This window comes from Macrotis lagotis, chromosome 1, assembly GCF_037893015.1.
Source record: "Macrotis lagotis isolate mMagLag1 chromosome 1, bilby.v1.9.chrom.fasta, whole genome shotgun sequence".
Lineage (NCBI taxonomy): Eukaryota > Metazoa > Chordata > Mammalia > Peramelemorphia > Peramelidae > Macrotis > Macrotis lagotis.
This window is the reverse complement of record NC_133658.1, coordinates 319,501,359-319,516,135: the sequence shown is the minus strand read 5'-3', so window position 1 is coordinate 319,516,135 and position 14,777 is coordinate 319,501,359. Positions and strand designations below refer to the sequence as shown.

At 41.4% G+C, this 14,777-nt stretch overlaps 1 protein-coding gene across 2 annotated transcripts in view; it reads left to right on the top strand.

Annotated features, from left to right (window-relative positions):
- The window catches only part of PEPD (peptidase D), a 249,686-nt gene extending 241,150 nt beyond the window's left edge, over nucleotides 1–8,536 (top strand). The window contains exons 13-14 of one of the 2 annotated variants that reach the window (XM_074211491.1): nucleotides 2,847–3,038; nucleotides 5,452–8,536. In XM_074211491.1, coding sequence (XP_074067592.1) covers nucleotides 2,847–3,038; nucleotides 5,452–5,592 — 333 coding nt within the window. In that variant the 3' untranslated portion in view covers nucleotides 5,593–8,536. The remainder of the gene's footprint in view (nucleotides 1–2,846; nucleotides 3,039–5,451) is intronic. The other variant, XM_074211492.1, reaches the window with a different exon arrangement.
- The last annotated feature ends 6,241 nt before the right edge of the window (nucleotides 8,537–14,777 follow it).

Sequence of the window (14,777 nt, the reverse complement as noted above, 5' to 3'; positions counted from 1 at the left end):
AGCTGCATTGGATAGAGTACTGGACTTAGAGTCCAGATGATCTGAGTTCAAATTTAGCCACAGACACTTGCTGACACTGTAATCAGGGCAAGTCATTTAACTCCTAGTCTGCCTCAGTTTCCTCATCTGTACAGTGGAGTATTATACATACATACATGCATATATACATACATATACACATATATATATGTGTATATGTATATATCTAAGTTATTATTGATCAAAGGATGTCACATTTAAAAGAAATCTCACTGGTCAGCTAGTCTAACTCCTACAACATACTGCCATGTGTAAAACTGTCCAGTCTCTGCTTGAAGACCTCTAATGAAGGAAAATTTATTCTCTCTTAGAGCAACCCATTCCATTTTGGGATTCTATAATTGTCTTCTTTCTTTTAAGCTAAACATTCTAGGGTCCTTCAGCTCATCCTACCAAAGAATGACCTCCAGCTTCCAAATCTTTTTGGTTTCCCTTCTCTGAAGACTGTCAGTGCCCATTGGAATTGAACATGCTACTTTATATGTGGACTGACACAGGCACCTCCGTGGGACTGTCCCCCTCACTTGTACTACCTCTCATCTCACCCAAAAATTGCATCAGTACTTTTCCTACCATGCTATGTTGTTAACTCTTGTCAAGCTTATAGTCCACTAAACTCCCTGGGGTTTTCTAAGAGTAGGGCAGCTAGGTGTTGCCATAGTGTCCAGAGTGCCAAGCCTGGAGTCAACAGGACTCCTCATTCTGAGTTCAAATCTGGCCTCAGACAGATAACAGTTGGATGATCCTAGCCAAGTCAGTTTCTTTATCTGTAAAATGGACTGGAGATCCACCCCAGTTGCAAGAAAATCCCAAATGGGGCCATGAAAAGTCAGACACAACTGAACAACAACAATTTTATAATAATAACTCTCCCTTCCTATTCTTAGACAGTTGATTTTTTTTTAAAAACTCATTCATAAGACTTAACATTTGTCTTTATGAATCTTCATTTTAGGCTTGGCCCATTGTTCTAACCTAAGTCTGGCAATGGTCTGGCTCCAGATATTAACAATCTGTCACAGCTTTATATCACCAGCAGATCTGATAAACCTGCTATCCTTCCTTCCTTGCTATCCACTCACTGATAAAAATATTGAATAGTATAAAACTAAAGACAGATCCCTGGGGCACTGTAATAGAGACCTCTTTCCTGATTGGCGAGTGATTGACCCATTCATCAGTATTCACAAAACAGAGTAGTACCTCCAGACGTATTCCACTGTCTAAAGGGTTACTGTATTAAGATCCCATCACAACATGGAGAATTTGGAGAAAGATTGAGGGTTTTGTATCATTTGCATGTTTGTCTATATTAATCTACATCTGTCAGTATATGGATGTCAGTATATGTATGTGTTTCTAAATATGTATGATTGTATCTTTTCACATACATGTATGGACTGGCATGTGCATATGCCAAAAGTAGGCTCAGATTGGGCTGTGACAGCACCTTTGCTTCTCCCTGGAAGGCAAACTGGAAACCTGGGGAGGTGGAGGGAGAGACACAGGAGACAGGATTCATGAGACCATGTTCCCACATTTCTCTTAGAAGGGAAAAGAACAGCCCTGAGAGGCCTCACAAGCTGCCTTAAGAGCTTTTTTGGCTTTGTTGGACTTTTGGTAAACTGTTCCTCCAGCCAGGAGAGGGGCCCATCCTCAGGTCAGCTGAGGAAGAGGTCTGGAAGCCTGGCCTCAGGGCTGCTAGAAACCCCAGCTGATGTCTGGAGCCAAAGCAAGCACCATATATATGCTGAACATAAGGAGCATAGCTTCTCTTTTAACTACTCAGAGGGTCAGGTTCAGATGGGGTGGGGGTGATGCTGAAGTGTATGGGTGTGTGGGTTGGGGGGAGAGAGTGAGGCAGGAGGAGGAGGAAGAGGAGTAAAGAGACCTCTGTGTCTGAGGACACAGAGAGAGAAGTCAGGGAGAATGTGGTCAAAAGGCCATGACCAGAAGTCATTTGACAGCCTTTGATCAAGGACATTGTCCTGAGCTCAGGACCAGGTCCCCTGGGTCCCACCACTCCTGGGTCAGTATGTGATCCTCCACAAGGGACATCATCAGAGAGAAAACTCTGGAAAGTAGCTCAGCAAGTCTTTGGCAAGGAGTTCTGTGTGTCCTGGAGGAGAGAGGGGAAAGTCAAAACCAGGTTCTGCAAAGCCCCATGTCCAACTCTTAATGTCTTGTCCCATCTCTGAGCACCTTTAACCCTGGGATGTTGATGGCTGCACATTTGATTCTAATCTTGGCCAGATTAGCCACTCCCTGAGGTAGTCCTCACCCAGCTTGGCTAAGATTGGGAGAAGTGAAATGGGGAGAGCAGCCAATAATTGACGTTCTCTTGCAAGAGAGAACAGTCTACTTTGCAAGACAAAAATAACAGGTGGGAAATCATTGGGGACTGATGAGTAAAAGCTGGCCACATTGTATCCTGAGCCACATTAGAGTTGTGAGGTGGGATTGTCAGAGAAGGCTCCTGGAGGAGGTGGGGCCTGAGCTCATCCTCGGGGCAGAAGGAGGCCGTTCTGGACCTGAGGAAAAACAGAGCTCATCATGAGGTTGGCCCCCGTCTAGGGGCTGACTTGAGAGCTATCTGGGCCCTGGTCCTGGCTTCTCTACTTATACCCAATGTGGGCAACTCACCAGTGAGGTAGTGTCTGAGCTCTCTGGGCTGTCATCTGGCTGTCTGTCCAGGCCCCCAGTCAGACAGGAAGAAGGGGGTGTACATCTTGTGGGGCTCTGACACCTCCCACTCCCCTTGCAGCAGGCATTGACCACCACCTCCCTTTCCTTCCCTCCTCTGCCAGGGCGTGGAACGTATCGATGAGCCAGGCCTGAGGAGCCTGCGCACAGCCCGGAAACTGGAGCAAGGGATGGTGCTGACTGTGGAGCCAGGCATTTACTTCATTGACCACCTCCTCGACCAGGCCTTGGCCAACCCTGCGCAAGCCTGCTTCATCGATAACCACATCCTGCAGCGCTTCCGGGGCTTTGGTGGGGTGAGTACCCTTTGTTGTAGGACCACTTCCATTTATCTCGCACAGTTCTTGTGATACTACCAATAGAGCACTTTGCAAATCTTAAAGTGCTACATAATTATTAAAGATACAAACTTAACATCCCAGTTGGAAGAAACTTAAGAAATTCTCTTCAGCCCAGATCTGATCAGTAGTCCTCTCTACAGTATTAACATCAAGAAAGCAGCTTGATTAGTCACTGCGTGAAAAATCTCAGTTCAAATTGTCTCATATCAAATCTCACCTGACCTTTCCATCCCTTCTACCCACTGCTCTTGGTCCTGCCTTCTGGGCCTAAGCAGAAACAGACCTTCTTTACCCTTCCACATGATGGTTTTCACATCCCCAGAGCCTTCTTATTTACAAACTAAGCAAGTCTGATGCTTCCAACCGGTCCAGATATGGAATGGTCTACAGTCCCTCATGGGGAAAGACTTGGCCATGACACTGAATAGTGGAGACAAGGCAGGAGACAAGGCACCTTGTCCAGAGCCCAAAGGGCAGTGGAAGTGTCCTAGTTTGGACAGCAGGGGGGCAGTGCCTGGCCCTATAGCTCCTGCTTTGGCTTGGGCCAGTGTGCATGTGACTAACAAATCTCCAGGACTTTGCCCTTCTCTGTTGAATCTTTTGTGGCAGCTGTGGGATTGTTATCTCCCTGAACTGACAGTTCATGGAGATAAGAAGTTTATCAGTTGGTTGGGGAGGCCGCTGAGGGGAAGCAGGTCTGACCATGTTTGGGGGGGCAGACAGACTCAGCGGGGCTCATGTGCCTTGGCTCAGCCCAACATGAACTGAGTGTCTCCTGTTATTTCACCCAACACCAAGTGCCCCTCAACAAGTCCATAGAGTCCCTCCTGAGCATCCCGGACACACTCTGGCTATGGGACTGGGTAACCCTGAGTTAGCACATGATGCTAATAAATAGATGGATTCTGTCCCCGTGTGAGCTGGGGAGCTTCAAGCCTGGCCACAAGATGACCCGTCTGCCAGCAATCTCAAAGACACGTGTCCTTGGTCACATGGAAAGCCAAGTGAGAAGAATGTGGATAGCTCAGGATGGCCCCTCCTTGCTGCCAAGAGCACATGTCCTGTTAATGGGCCAGGGGCATCCTCTGTATGTAAAAACTGCTTCTCCATAATGAGTGCATGCTGTGGCCATGTCAGCAGCGCCCGAGTTGCTTCGATTTAACACCATCCTCAGCTCTTACACGATAGATGTAATTTTACTTGGAGCACATTTTTTAGGCCCTGACTTTCTATGAAGGAGAAAGCCAGATTCAACCCTATGGCCAGTCCAGAGTCACTCTGGTCATATGTGAGAAGAGTATAAGAATTAGTGCTACCTGTAAGCCCTGTGGGTTCCAGGGTCTGACAGAGGTAGTTTTAAATAACGAATCAGACTGGTTCCCTGTGAAAGAATTGAGTCTACCCTTTTTCTAGGAAAGCTCCTCTTCCAGCCTGGAGCCTCTGGCTTCACCAAGAAGTCACTCCCACCCCTACCAGGTTATTGTCTCCTGATTTCTCTGTAGGAGTTTAAGGGAGAAGAGACTGAATCTTCCAGCCCTAATGATGAACTGCTCCATTCTCCCTACCATTCCTGAGCATTTAGGGACCCAATGACACTAAATAGGGAGTTAGGATTTGACCAGGTATAAGCCTGGGAGATGGAAAGGTTTCCATAAGCTATGACTGTGATTCTATGCAGGAATAACAAAGTGGCTCTTAGGATTTCACTCTCCTGACCCCAAGTGGCCAGTGAGTGACCCATTCATCATTATCCACACTGACCCCAAGAAAAGCCACAGATCCCATTGTCAGAAACCCACAGCAAGATGTGACCAATACAGATCTTAGGCAATGGGCATCCCAGAAACCAGACCTACACTGGAGCTATTAAAGCTCCCATTCCACTCCTGGAAGTCCCACAAGAGATCAGTCATCCAGCAAGACCCTTGGAGGAAAGTCCAAGTGCTCCCCACCCCCTTTTCCTTAGTCCCCTAGCTCTTTTATTACCCCCCCCCCCATACCAAGTGCCCCTGAGTAAGTCCATAGAGTCCCTCCTGGGTGTCCTGGGGGTTTTGGAATAGCTGACATTGGCATAGCTCTTGAAGGTTTGCAGAGTATATTAAACAGGTTATCACCTCACCATCCTCTGTAAGGTAGATGCTACCATTATCCTGTTTTATAGATGAGGAATCTGAGACTCAGAAAAGTTGCTTGCCCAGGGTTACAATAATCCTATTTGAGAAGGGCTCATACCCACCCTCAAAGTAACAGGGTATCCTCCAAGAAAGGAAAACACAGGGTATTGCAAACAAACCCTCTGCCCATCTGGGCCACCTAGGACCATAATATGAGCACCACAGTGATGGGTATATATGTCTGTCTGTCCTAGGTTCGCATCGAGGAGGATGTGGTGGTGACTGCCAATGGCATGGAGCTGTTGACTTGTGTACCTCGAACTGTGGAGGAAATAGAAGCATATATGGCAGATTCCCACAAGGCCTTTGCTCCTTCTCCTACCCAAAAGGAGTAGAGCCTGGGGGTTCCCAGCCCACTACGAAATGAGATAATCCCTAGAGCTTCACTGCCTCACATTTCTGACTTCTTACGAAATCAACAGAGCAAATCATAATATTAAGTACCAATGCCTTATTACTAGAATACCAAGTTTTCTCTGGATAGTAGATCTGCCCTTCCAAGAATGCAGTCCCAATTCCTTGGGGTGGAAGATGGAGGAATAAATGCTGATTTAAAAGAAATATACACAGCAACACCAGACAAATGCTTCAGTTTGCTGAGAAGACAGGATTGTTTTCTCAAAGACACATTCCCAATTTTTTTTCTTTCTCAAAAATCAGCAATTTTTACTAAGTTTTTCTTCAGTCTTTCCTGTTCTAGCCCAAATCTGCATTAAAACTTATTTCCTTAAAATTGCTGGAGTTTGCTACTCTTGATTTCTTCCCTTGATTTGCCAATCGAAATAAAATCTCTAAAGGTTACTATCCACACACTTCTCTCTGTCCCTTTAAATTCACAAAGCATTTTCCTGAGTGCTGCCTCTGATTTGGAGAAGCTATTAGCATCCCTTTTCTCAATTCCGGGATTCCAGATTCCTCCTTAGCCAGGACTGGTCCCTCTTAAACATGAATAAAAAGAGTCTGATGTCCAGTCACCATCTGGAGGTGCCTTCAACCAGAGCCCGTTTGGGATACCAAATTCTTGGAGGAGCTGGCCATGCTTTTCACCGAAAATCAAGGTCCATGATTGTGTGAGGGTAGATGGATGGAATTCTGGGATAGAGTGGGACCCCAAGTGCTCTGGGCTCCTGTAGTTTAGGTTATAATAGCCAGCACTTACCTAACTCCACTGAAAGCTGAGATTTGCAGAGCATTTTTAGATCCTTAATTCATTTGGTGAATAAGCCTCACCTTTCTGGTGAGTACAATTATCTCCACTTTGAAGATGAGCAAACTGAGACTCAAAAAGGCCATGCGGCTTGCTTGGGGAGGCACAGTCTGCGTCAAAGGTGAGACTCTTGGAATCTGCCAATTTCCATCACATGCCACCTCTCTTTGGGCACTTAAGGAAAGGCCCTCTAAATCCACAGAGAAATGGCTTTCATTAAGGCTTTCTGAGGCCTTTCTGAGCCTTTCCTGTGCAGTAGTTTTGGGAAGTGAAAGAGAGGCATCTGTTGAACATGTTTTGTAATGAGTGACCCTAATGCTGTAATCCTGAGAGTTAAGAACAAGAAATCCCTGAAATGTGTTCAGAAAATCTGATTTACAGTCTTTGCAGCTCTGCTCAGCTCGTCCATTTTAGAAATCCATCTCCAAGTGTAAATGAAGCCCCAACTAGGTGGGAGGCACTGGAATGAAATAATCTCTGGTTGAACAGAACTTAGCTTCTCATGGAGTCAGCAAGTACACATAAAATTGTATTCAGCATCAACATGAAGCTAATAAATGCAAACACGAAGTAGGTAAATTGAAGACCCTTTGGAAGGGAAGGTGGTCACCTGTAAGGCACCAGGAGGGGCATCTTCAAAGAGGAGGAACTCTGAAGGAGATGTGAGGGAGGGTATTGTGGGATGAAAAGTTTAAAGGCAGGGGCTAGGTGACACCATGTCATGAGTAAGGAACAAAGAGAAAGTCAATTTGGCTGGAAAGGTGGGTTGAGACTAGGTTATATTGAGCTTTAAAAACTAATCAAATGAATCTATGGTTTAATTCTAGAGGCAGTAAGAAACCAATGGAATTAGTTGAATAGGATCCTATGACTCAGCTGTGTAGAATGAATTGGAGTGGTTACCCATTAGATTGTAAACTCCTTTGAGGGCAAAGACTTGTCTTTTTGCCTCTTTTTATATCTATGGACACAGTGTCCTGATATATAGTAGGTGCTGATAAATTTTCACGAGATGAGGGAGACTAATTAGGAGGCTATTGCACTAATTTAGGCAAAAGGCAATAAACTAAGGTGTTAGCATTGTGAATTAAAAAGGAGAGATCAGATGCAAAATGTTGTAGATGTTGAAATGACAAAATATGGCAACAGAATGGACATGAGGTGAGAGAGAGTGTGGAATCGGGAATCCTGCCAAGATTACAAACCTGAGACATTGGAAAGAAGTCTGATGGTACCTTTGACAGAAATAGGGAAATTTCTAAGAAGTGAGCATTTAGAGGAAAAGTTAATTTCAATTTTGGAGTAGTTTTGTTTTTTGGGGTTTTTTTTAATGTTTAGTTTGAGGACATCCAGTTTCAAGTATCTAACATGTAATTGCTAGTCTAGGACTGAAGCTTAGGATATAATTGTGATATGTGTATGTGTGAATATATTTCTAGATATGTATTTGCATAAATGTATTTTATATACATACACATATCATCTGCATAGAAACAATAATGATAACTGATGAAGTTACCAAGAGATTGGAGAGGGGAAGAAAAGACTGCCCAGGAAAAAACTTGGGAAATAGTAACAGTTATGGTTTGTGATGAGGAGGAGTCAGCAAAGAGAACTAAAGAGGTGAAGCAGGCAGAAGAATTATGACAGGCAATGTCATGAAAGCTAGAGTATCTAGGAGGAAAGGATGGTCAGCAGTGTCTTGTATAATTAAAAAACCATCATTAGATTGAACAATAAATTGCTGATTGCTTTGAAGATAGCAATTTCAGTTGAGTGATGTGATCAGAAGCCAGATTGCAAAAGGCTGAGGATTAAAGGAGAGGAAGTGGATTCTGGAAGTGTAGACAACTTTTTTCTAGGTATTTGGCTGAGAAAAGGAGTAGACATAGAGGACAATAACTGGGGGAGGGATGGTGGAGTATAGTGAAGGTATTTTAAGTTAGAGAACAATCTTGCTGGCTAAGAGATAAAGCAGTATATTGGTGGAATGGATTGGGTACACAATAGATAATGACCATGGTAATCTAGTATTAGATAAATGCAAAGATCCCAGCTTTTAGGACAATAACTCCCTCTTTTTTTTTTTTTTTTTTTTTTTAGTTTTTGCAAGGCAAATGGGGTTAAGTGGCTTGCCCAAGGCCACACAGCTAGGTAATTATTAAGTGTCTGAGCCTGGATTTGAACCCAGGTACTCCTGACTCCAGGGCCGGTGCTTTATCCACTGCCCCACCTAGCCACCCCAATAACTCACTTTTTAACAAAAATTTCTGGAAAAACTAGAAAGAGTTTGGAAGAAATTGGACATAGACCAAAATCTCACACCAAATACACCAAGATAAGTTCAAAAATGACCTTAGAGTAGAAACAAAAACAAATTAGAAGAACATGGAATAGTTTACTTGTAAGATTTATGAAAAAGGAAGGACTTTGTGACTTTACAAGAGATAACAAGCATTACAGAATACAAAACATAATTTTGATTACATTTAAAAGGTTTTGCAAAATCAGTACAGTCAAGATCAGAAGGAAAGCAGAAAATTGGGGCAAGGGAGGGGACATTGTACAACAAATTTCTCTGATAAAGAATGTAAGTCATTCCCCAATTAATAAATGATCAAAGAGTATGAACAGGCATCAAAGAAGACATCAAGGCTATTTTACATTCATTGAAAAGATGCTCTAAATCACTACTCCGTAAGACAAATTAAAATAATTTTAAGGTGCCGCCTCATGCCTAGCAGATTGGCTAATATGACAAAAAGAAAATGACAAATCCTGGAAAAGATGTGGGGAAATTGGGACCCTAATGCACTGTTGTGGAGTTGCAAACTGATCCAACCATTCTGGAGAGCAATTTGGAACAATGCCCAGTGGGTTCTCTTTGACCCAGCAACTACTAGGACTTACATATACCAAAGGAATTTTTTTTTAATGGAAAAGGACCTATAAGTTCAAAAATATTAAGAGCAGCACTTTTAGTGGTGGCAAAGAATTGCAAATTGAGAAGATGCCCATCACTTGGGGAATGGTTGAACAAGTATATAATTGTGCTATTTTGCTCTAAGAAATGAGCAGGTTGCTTTCAGAAAAACCTGAGAAGACATATAAACTATGCAAAGTGAAGTGAGCAGAACCAGGAGACATTGTACACAGTAACCACATCATGCAGTGATCAATTGTGTTGTTTGTCCTTCATTCTCAAAGAGCCCATGACGTCAGTGAAGTGATGCCATGACATGCAACTGAACTGGATTTAAGTGAGGAAGGGCTGTACAAGGTCACCAGTCTCAGTTTCTCCTCAACTGTGAATGACTTAACTATTCTCAGCAATATACAGATCCAAGACAATTCCAAATGGATGAAAAATGTTAGCTACCTCCAAAGAAAGAACTGATACAGTCTGACTGCAGATTGTACTATGTTTTTTTTTACTTTTATTTTTTCTGTAGGGGGAAGAAGGGGTCTGTGTTTTCTTTCACACAAGACTAATATATGAAAGTGTCTTTTCATGACTGCACATGTATAACATATCAAATTGCTTGCCAACTCAGAGGGATGGGAGGGATAGAATTTGAAATTCAAAATTTTTTTTAAAATGAAAAATGTTAATTGTTTCTACATGTAAGATAGATGTGATCTGGGCATGTTTGAAAGAAGCAGAGAAAGAACCAGTTAATTGAGACAGATTGAAAACTGAGAGAAAAAGGACAATTGAAATTGCAATCTTCTGAAGAAGACAGGAGAGAATGAAAAAAGTGTGTATCTACAGCAGATACCAATAGGCTATACTCAAGATGAAGAGGATACTCTGAAATATCCCTAATTCATCACATCCCTTCTTCATACTTCCTTGCCTCTTTGGATATGCTGTCTCACAAACCTCCTAAATGCACTTTAATGTACAGAAGGGAGAAAATACCTTCTTGAAATGTCTGTATGATTATCTGATTTGTTAGTACCACTTGAAAATTTAGTATTTGCTGGACCAGACCTCAAAAGGGGGAAGAGTGAGAAATTGGCTTTTAATTGAGGTGTGTGTGTGTGTTTGTATGTGCCTTTTCTGTGCTTGCAAGAAAAATGCTATCCACAGGGCTGAAACAAGAAATACTGGAGAATTTCTGTATCTCCTCCCCAAGACCTGGTTCAAATCCCACATCCTCCAGAAAGTCTCTCCTGAACATTCTAGCCCATAACGATCCCCTCATCCCCAACTCAAGTTACACTTAATTATATGTCACACAGGCTTCATTTTACTCCACCCTGCCTTATTCACCAGTGTCAATTTCTATCATTTCCACAGTAAGACTTCCAATTTATGAGATATTAAAAAGTAATGAATGTTTAAAAAAAATCTAATGTGAGAAAAGAGGGATCATAGGAGCTATCTAGTCCAACCCTTTCATTTTATAGATGAGGAAACTGAGGCCCAGAAAGATTAGGTAATTTGCCTAAGATCATAGAGCTTAGGTTAAGAGGCAAGATTTGAACCTTGGTAGTACCATTTCTTTAAGGTTGGGGCTCTTAATCAGCACCAAAGAAACTAGTAAGTTAGCATTTATATGGAACTTTAAAGTTCACAAAGTACTCACAGCCTTACAACACCTGTGAGATAGGTGCTATTATTTCTTACAGATGAGGAAACTGAGGCACAGAGTGGTTAAGTAACTCATCTATTATTTCACAGGAATTAAGTGATTGAGGCAGTCCATCTATCAGATGCCTGAGAAAACCAGTTGATCTATTAGATTGAAAGATGGAAGGAAGTAGTAAATATTACTGCCCAGACCAGACCTCTCTGCCTTCTGAGAGGGAGCCTGGACCCAGAAGGACCTTGAAAGATGAGCCATCAGGCAGAGAGATCATTCATGAACAACTCAATCTTTCCTAAGAATTCTTGGGCAAGGTGAGTTTTTTCCATTCCTTTCTGTTTACTTTCAGACCCGATCAAGGTTTTATTGGAGGTTTCCTCCCCCTTTCCCATATTCCAACTATTCCTGGAAGTGAACTGGGGAAAGGTTGGTCATGTCCCACTCTGGATTCAGCTGTGTATTATATATTAATTTACCAAATACAAAATAATTTCAATTCTAATGGCTCCTCAGATACCTATCACAGATGGTTTCCTTTCATAACTAGAATCATATTTGAATGGAAGTTGGATAATTTTCTCATTTCTTAATATTGTTCATACACACTTCTACCTCTTCTCCCAAATTATCATTTAGCTCGCTAAACAGTTCTACTCCTGTGATATAGCTTGGAAGCCTTAATTGAACTTAATTAAAGCATTTTGTTTTGTTTTCTTAAAATGTCATAGATATACTGGAAAGCCTCAGCAGAAGAGGCCAACTTTCTATCTAAAGAATGAGTCTAATCATTTCAGCATGAACTGCCTATGGAAAAGTCACTTCAGAGTTCAATAAGAATTAATTCATTTCTATGGCATTAATACAAAACCGCTTATATCTATGTAGTCTCCTTAAATGTTACCATAGAAAATCTGTTTCTAAATCATCTATTATATATTTAGTCTTGAGTTTCTAGATTGTAATGTCTGGACACTTCAAGAAAACAGTAAAATAGCAGCTAGTTAAACTTAGCAGTGCCTTACATATAAGTGCTATATAAATTTTAGTGACTTTTTTCTGGTTATTTCCTTAAAAAAACCATTTGTGTATCAGTTTTTAGATTTCAATCCTAAAAAGTCACAACTTAAATACAGCCTTAGAGAGGTGCTAACAAGTCTCATGATTAAGGTTTTTGCCTGAGTTTATATATTCAACAACCAGTATGCTAGATGAAACATATGTTCTCTCTGGGGCTCTAATCCCCATCCGACTAGAAGAACCTACAAGATGAAAAATTTTCATTGAGAGAAAAACAATTCACAAATATCTGCAATCTATGTGGATAGCTTACATCTCCAAGCACTCTGACACCTGGAACAAGTATTTAGGGGCCTACTATGTGCTAGGCAGTAGAGATTCAAAGACAATGAAACAATTCCTGCCCTCCAGAAACTTAACATACCTCCACTGGGTCATCCCAGAATCCAGGTGTTGAGAACTTTGGGCTCATTAACTGTCAACATCACCCCATGGGCAAACTGTCAATGAACAAACAGCTTAGCAATAACCAAAAGCTGAGCTAGATGGCTTCTGGTTCAGTCACTCAGCTAGGCAATTATTAAGTTCCTGAGGTTGGATTTGAATTCAGGTCCTCCTGACTCCAGGGCCGGTGCTCTATTCACTGCACCACCTAACTGCCCCAATGGCTTCTCTGTTAATTTATGTTATAGAACGGAGGTAATCCCTCTTCACAGAGATAAGAGAAGTTGCAAGTACTATCAGACATCTATTTTGTTGGTAGAATTTACTAGTCTTTTTTCTTATAATGGCAGGTTTGGTGGGGGAAGGGCATATCAGGAAATGATTGGTATAAAAAAACAAAAGGGATGAGTAAAGAGAAAGATTAAAAAGAAATATGCAGATAATTCACTACAGTCACATTAAGATTCTCAGCAGAGGACATCTAGGTGGTGCAATGGATAAAGTACAGGACCTGAGTTCAAATGCGACTTCAGATACTTGATATTTACTGGCTGTTTGACCTTGGGCAAGTCACTTAACCTCATCGCCTTGCAAAAAAACAAAATTAAAAAAGCTCTTCAGCAAATACTAGGTGTGATAATGACCTGACAAGTAACAGTGTCTGAGCTGAAAAGATACAAATGTTTCAGAAACATTTGCCCACCAATATGTATCCCAGTTCTGCTATTTACTATATACTATGTCCCAGGCAACTCAGCTTCTCTAGGTCTCACTTGCCTTGTTTGCAACTGAGGCTGCATCTGTAATTACCCACCTCCTAGACTTTGTCAAGAGGAATGTAAACCCCAAAGTACTATGGAAACAAGAATCCTCATCTCCCGTTCAGTTCTAAATCCTATGATCTGGGGCGGCTAGGTGGGGTAGTGGATAAAGCACCAGCCCTAGAGTCAGGAGTACCTGAGTTCAAATCTGGTCTCAGACACTTAATAATTACCTAGCTGCGTGGCCTTGGGCAAGCCACTTAACCCCGTTTGCCTTGAAAAAAAACCCTAAAAACAAATAAATAAATCATATGATCCCACAATATTATGGAGAGCAATTTGATTGACCTAGTTAGTTACCCTGAGTTGAATTGCCTATGATCCACAGCCAGCATAGACTATGGAGATTGTTGTAGCAAACTTCATATAGAAACTGTTGTATTCTGAATATAGCCAAGTACAAATAGCCATTGGAATGTAATAAGAGGTTTCAGACTGAACAGAATCTTAGAATTGACCTAGATTTCCTGTAAACTATGTTTCAGCAAACACTATTTTTCTGGGCAACTTTTCCTTGTATTTCCTTTTGCTCTACTTAATGTTGAGAATGTCCCAGACATATAAAAATTCATATTGTACTATACCTAGCTTAACTAGAAAGCAAGAGTAGCTTTGAAAATAAGTGCCCAACATGGGCACGACAATGAACCTTACTGGACTTGCTCGTTCCATCAGTGCAACAATCAGGCACAATTTTGGGGTATCTGCTATGGAGAACACCATCTGTATCCAAAGAATGAATTGTGGAGTTTGAACAAAGACCAAAGAATGTTACCTTTAATTTTAAAAAAAAAGTTATCTTATTATGTAATTTTCTTCCTTAAGGATATGATTTCTCTCTCAACACATTCAACCTAGATAAATGTATACCATGGAAACAATGTAAAGACTAATAGATTGTCTTCTATGGAGGGGGGAAGCAAGATTGGGGGGAAAATTGTAAAACTATAAAAAAAAAAAAGAAATGCCCAATATTTTCTACCCTACAGTTTTATCTTATTTAATCAACTTGCTTCCTTCTAGAATGTAATGGTATAGGATTAAGAAAACTATCATTCTAGTCTACCATTATTGGGTGAATAACTATTTGCAGAACGTTAGACTAAACTGTATATTCAAGGACTCAATTAAACCATGATCAATCATTGATTATTCTTGCCTCCGATCAAGATGAGAAGCATTCACTTCCAACTCATGGTCTTTAGTTCACATTTCTCCATTGCCACCATCATGTATTGTGGTACTTCCTCCAAAATACCTTGAGGTATTTTATATAATAGGTTTATATAATCACAAAATCTCAGGGGTGAACAGGACCTGAGTCCAACTTGTGTCTGCATAAGAATTCCTTCTAAGCATACTCAAGTGATGTGGCCATAGCCTGAGCAGTTTTGAGGGGGAAAGGTAGGAAAGGGGAAGAAAACTCTGTGCAACCCATT